We start from the raw sequence: 6,000 nt of genomic DNA, 5'->3' as shown, positions 1-6,000 counted from the left end.
GAAATTATTTATAACTCAAGCATAATACTGTGTTACTTACAAACTGGACAAAAAAAAATTTAAATAAATATTCATGGTACACAATTTCAGCACAAATATGCGGCAATTTGGCAACCTTTTATACCATTTTTTTCCTCAATACAGTGCAAAGGGGAATGACACTGCCTTTAAACAAGCTGTAGCTAAATACATTGCAAAATTCAAATTTTATACAAAACATCTTGCTCAGACTTTATAAAAAACCAACATTGCTCTATATACACAATCTGGTTAAGAAAAGCCATTTTTGTCTTGTTTTCATGTGATTTTTTTTTTATTATTTAAAAAGGTGAATAAGGCTACTGTAACACCCCAAATCCATATACAGTAAATCTGAACCTATTTACAGCATCTTCACTTAGACATGATGGTGCAAATTCCAAGTCGGGTGACTAGGGATGATCACACAAGCAAGGCATTTACAGTAACTTTTCAAAGCTGGACCAACGTCAAATAAAGGAACAGTTGGTAGATTGTCATAATTCTGCACCAGACACAAAACAGACGCACAGTACATTTTTTTTTTTCAATTGGTTGCAGGTTGCTCTTGAGCAATTCGTCTGATTTTTTTTTCACAGTTTAGTACATAACTAGAATGTAGCCAACTGATGAAACATATATTTGATTTAATAAAAATCAGTTTCAGTAAACCCATCTTTTCCTTTCTTCCCCCTCCCCCAAAATAAAATCTTAATGACTTACAAGAGAACCTTGTATGGATGGATTCACAGAAAGGAAGGGTTGTTGAAAAGAATTACATATGTACTGTAGTTAGTCACCATGGTAACCTTCCACAGAACCATGGGTTGGGATTTTTTTTGTTTTGTTTCTTTCTTTTGGACCAACATCCCAACATCATTTTCAGGTTCGGGAAACAGAGAAAGTGATCATTTCTCTGACAGAGTTTTTTCTTTTTTTTGTTTTTTTTTCTTGCAGGTGCTCACCAGAGGTCTGAGAACCTAAAACGCTGTTGCTACATTTTCTTTCCAAATCAGAAAGCAAAGTGTTACCATAGTAACATGACTATGTTAGAAATGTCTATTTGCATAGCAGATATAAAAGTAGAGTTTTTTTATTTCCTCCCCAGGGTGGGAGCTTTAGGGGAATAGCCATGCTAAAGAGAAAACTTTAACCTGAAATCCCCCTCTACGAACCTCAACAGAATTTACAGAACACATCAGCCTGTAAGGCAAGGGAAAACACAACACAGAAAATAAATGCCGGCACACCTTGTCATTGTTAAATACGTTATACAGTAACGTTAAGCTCCTGACATTTCGGGCCTTATATTTCCCAGTTTTCTCATCTGAGATGCTTTGGATTTTTTTTTAATATATGCTCCTATTCTTATTTTTGAATGGCTGATGATTTTCCCAGAAGCAGTTTATTTAAAAAAAAAAAAGTGTGTGTATATATATGTGCATGTATATACATACATACACACACGCATATGTATGTAAAATGATGACAAGTTAAGACTATTTAATTGCCACAAATGAATTTCACATCTTCTGGTGTAGATTCTGTGCAATCTCAAAATATATATTAGTAAAAAAGGAAACCAAAACAAGAAAGAAAGACTGAATGAAATAAAAACTCTCACTTTATATCCCTTGTGTTCTATACACCTATTATAAATAAGACGTATCTTCCTTCTCCATCTCAGTGTCATAATTTATTTTATTCTTATGGACTGCAAGAGGTTTGCCACATGTGCTTTAACTTTGCCACAGAGCACCAAAGAACGGCTGTGTCAGTCACAGTACCTACACACACTGTGCAGGGACAGCACTACAATAAACCAAAGTGTCAACAGGCTCAGTCAGAAAAAAATTCTGGTTTGCTTTTAGAGATGAGAAAGGTTGTTTTTTGTTTTTTTTGTTTATTTTCCCCACAGCTTTACCAGTGATAGAATTACAGCTCATTTGACCTGTTGGCTTATAATCATCTTGGTCAGATTTGGCTCTCTGCTATTTTCTTAAATGCTTTCCCTGTATTCAGTATAATGCGATAGCATAGCAGCTGAGTCTGCTTAAAAGTCACCCAAAGCAGACTACCTTTTCGCTACAGCTACAAAGCTGTATATTTTATTGCCAGTACCACGACAGCCCTGCCCTAATATATCCTCAGCGGCCTGCTATTGTCTTGTCCTCTCCAAGCTTATTCACTCACTAACAATACCCCTTTGTTCTACTGTATTGAAGGTAATCTATTTTTTCTGCACACTGGTATTTGATAACCGTGAATTCCTTCAAATGCAGCCCTAATCCACTGCGCGTGTTATCGTGTCTCCTACTTGCCTCTTAAAACTTAGCATAACAAAGTGCTGTGCTACCTAAATGTTTTTTGTTGTTGTTTTTTTATTTTTCTTTTTTTTTTTTCTTCCCAGCTCCTATTTTGAGGCAGCAGTATTCAATCGCAACTGCAGTCAGCCCTTCCCTCCACCACCCAGTCCTGCTCTTGACTTTGTTGACAGCCTAACTTTTTGGCTGGAAGGCTCCTTACTATCAAACACAATTTCTATAACTGCATTACCCATTCGAGTGAGGCTGCTATAGCAGATGGATGGAGCACGCATCTCCAAACATTAATGTTCCATTAGTGATTCAGGAGGTGGAGTGAAAGGAAATCTTATGTGAAGGATGGCAGAAGCCCGGAAAACAGAAACAAATGGAACAGTGACAGACTAAAAGCAAGAGAACTTTAACAAGTCTTACTTAGACACCAAGGTCTGTGTGACAAATCCAGTATGCACTGAAAGAGAAACACAAAAGTCACAAGATTGCATTTCAAGCTTGATATATCCTAGAGCACCTTCCCAGGATGCCTGGAGCTATTAACATCCACGGATCACTCCATCTTCCCTTGGCTTCTGTACATGCCCGAAGGCCCACAGCACATGGCTTTGAGGACGATGAATGTAACAAGAGTACAGCAATCAGAATGGGCATCTTCTACGTAAAAGTCTTCCAGCTTTTCGTGAATACTCATTCACCAAGATAGGAATTCTACAGACTAGGTAAGCTGTCCAGCTCGCGTCGGCTCCCAGAGAAAGAGCTGTCGCCTTCTCCCCCCCGTGCTTGAGTCAATGCCAGCGCACAAGGCGTCATCACAAACCCCAACAGAAAGCATTTGACCAGTGAGTTTCCTCTACGACTCCACGGTACCACAGAGCTGGTTGTGTGTTTCTCAGACCTTGTAATAAATGTTTGCTGGACTCTGAGGAGGCATCTCTTGAACTATGTACACTGGATGTCCATAGTCGCCACTGACCTTTTCATAGTGGGGGCAAAAGACACTGTCTGCAGTCCTGAGAGGAATGATAATGTCACTGGGCTCAGAACCATTGTTGTTGCCACTGCGTTTTGGGGTGGCTAACGTACTAAGTGAGAGAGTTGTCGTGTGTTGTGGGGAATGCTTCCTGTGTCTTCTCCGGTACTTCAACAAAAGAACCACCAAAGTGATGATGATGACGATGAAAATGATGCACCCTGATGCAATCCCTGCAAATAAGGCCACCTCTGAACCCAGTATACTGGAATGCCCAGCCTTACTGCCATCTGTGCTAGACCCTGGAAAGAACAGAAATAAAACAGACAAAAGTTATTGCCATCCTGCCACCCATTTACGCTGCTTAAAAATGTGTAGAGTAAGCAAGACTGGAAGAATTAACTGACAGCTAAACTTTGACAAACCAATTACCCTTTTAGATAGCTAAATGCAAACAGCCGAAGTCAGCAATCAATATTAAACAAGACTTTGTGTCTGTTGGTCTCACTTTTGTGCTGCTCCCAAATCACCCTGTTTCATACATCATCATCCATCAGCGGTGAGGACTGGCACTGACAAGGCAGCCTTTGATGCACTCTGCATCTTTTAACAGATGCTGGCCAGCCCCGGGCAGCAGAGAGGGGTGGGATAGGACTGTGAGGGGAAAATAGCACAGGGAAATGACAATTCTCAGGACAACTGGTACCGTTCAGTGTCACACTGTTCTTCTGCTATTTTATCTTTTGCATATCGATTTAAGTTAATCCATCCTCTTAGTGCCGCTTTAGGTGGACTTGTTCTGCTTGCACATGAAACGAATGAGCTTGAGGCAGTGTGGGAGACAGGCAAAATGGCTATGGCATGTACCTGTTCGTATGAGCTTATGTTTACTAAAAATTAAACAACACAATGTATTTGGCATTCAGGAAAAGCTTACGGGCTGAACCGCATGTTGAATATTTGGTGCCATCCCACTGTCAAGTTATGTGTCACGAAAATTAGAAAATTAAATAAGCACTCGTTTGACACTTTCTCACTTGAAAATTTGAACCGCCTTTTCTCTCTTGATGCTCGCTCAAACGTGGAAGGAAGAATGCTGCGGATGCTTCATCCACATAACTGAACTTTTCCTACTGGAACCTCCACAGGAGATGGCTAAAGCCTGCCCAGCGACTGCCATATCAAAGATTAATTAGTCCAGTAACTAATGACAAAGCTAGAAAGGAAAACTTGCAGCCATTTTCAGGAACCCTAGAATCAAATGTCAGCAAGTTCTGCTTTCCAGCATTCACTGTATTTTTTTTCTAGAGACCTTGGGTCTTAACAGTTAGTTTTATTCTTTGTTCACCTGATGTCTGAAATGCACCCTCAAGATATTTTTTTGGAACCAGCTATTTATCATGTTTGGATATTTAAAAAACAACAAAAAAGAACAACAGCTTTAAATTTAGTGAAAGACCAACCATTCATGTGTAGACTTTATATGGTCAGTTAGAAGATCAAGACATTAATTATAGATGCTTTGAAATAAACTTTATAAATGGCTGTCAAGAACCACTTGGTAATGTGTTATACGGGAAGAGAAAGACAGAAAGACTCGTTCATCTGCCAGAGTACTAAATGTAAGGCAGCATTTACCATCGTAAAGCTGCTTAGCGAATGTCCTATCCAAAAACTTTCCTGTAAATGAGTGATATTCTCACAAGATGTAATTAACTTCTACTGCAGAGTGTAAGAGGGGAGAGAGCAGCTGTTGCCAAAACTTGCAGCTCCCAGTCTCTATCCACTGGAGCATCAGAACTGGCTTTTGCTTCATCTCTGTTCGAAAACATTCGTTCTTCTGGCAGTTTAATGGTAAAATAAAATGCGTTTGGGGACAAAGGAGGAGACTCCACCAGAGCCCTGTCCCAGGGGCGAGCAGCACCACACCTACCTGAGTGGTCCTTCACGAAAGGGCTGGTGGTGGAACTCTTCCCGTTGGTGCCAGCTTCCTGCTCGGGGCGCCTGGTGGGATCCGTGTGCCGGGGCAGCCCCGCTGAGTTGGGATCTGGGGGAGAGAAAGACGAGTCATGCAGCTTTGGCGCTTGATGGTATGAAGGAGCCTCGTGAGCCGGCTCTAGGTACCTCGTGAGACATGAATGGCTTTGAACAGAAGAATCTTTATGCAAAGGTCTGGGAGACATAAGTACGTAATTTTCCTTTTAAAGCAAAATGGTTATATTAGTTATTTCAGAGGTTTAAATTGTGAGGCCATCTGCAGAAACTATAGGGACTCCTGTAATTGGCAAGAAAAGCTTTGCAGATGACATTTCAGTTTAACTGAGGAAGCTGATTGACTACTAAACCAACTTCTACTTAGAAGAATAATTCTTTCTTCCTGCACAATAGGTTATCTATATGTGAAAAGAGACAATGAACAAAAACCTCACTGTAATCAGAATTCATAACAAGCAAACTATAGAAATATTAGCTTCCCTCCTTTCATGTATTTTAAATAATTTTGAACAGCAGAGTTGTGGCTTTTGTTTTTAAAATAAAAAATTAAAAAAAAAAATGACTGAAACACACTACTCCCAGGTGGCCTTTCCTTCCAGGGATCTCTCCAATGAATAGATCTTGTTACAACTAACCCTCCTGCTGTAGAAACCTGTCGGTAGCTGAAGAAGAGAAAATAGGCTTTGCTTTTAGACT

The 6,000-nt window shown here is 40.0% G+C and overlaps 1 protein-coding gene across 1 annotated transcript in view; it reads right to left on the bottom strand.

Annotated features, from left to right (window-relative positions):
- Positions 1-511: 511 nt before the first annotated feature.
- Positions 512-6,000, bottom strand: part of EFNB2 (ephrin B2) — a 44,299-nt gene continuing 38,810 nt past the window's right edge. The window contains exons 4-5 of the mRNA XM_082076321.1: positions 5,243-5,356; positions 512-3,611 (exon numbers count right to left, since the gene is read on the bottom strand). Coding sequence (XP_081932447.1) covers positions 3,229-3,611; positions 5,243-5,356 — 497 coding nt within the window. The 3' untranslated portion in view covers positions 512-3,228. The remainder of the gene's footprint in view (positions 3,612-5,242; positions 5,357-6,000) is intronic.

The sequence above is a fragment of the Streptopelia decaocto genome (assembly GCF_964273445.1).
Source record: "Streptopelia decaocto genome assembly, chromosome: 1".
Lineage (NCBI taxonomy): Eukaryota > Metazoa > Chordata > Aves > Columbiformes > Columbidae > Streptopelia > Streptopelia decaocto.
This window is presented reverse-complemented; position numbering and strand designations above follow the sequence as displayed.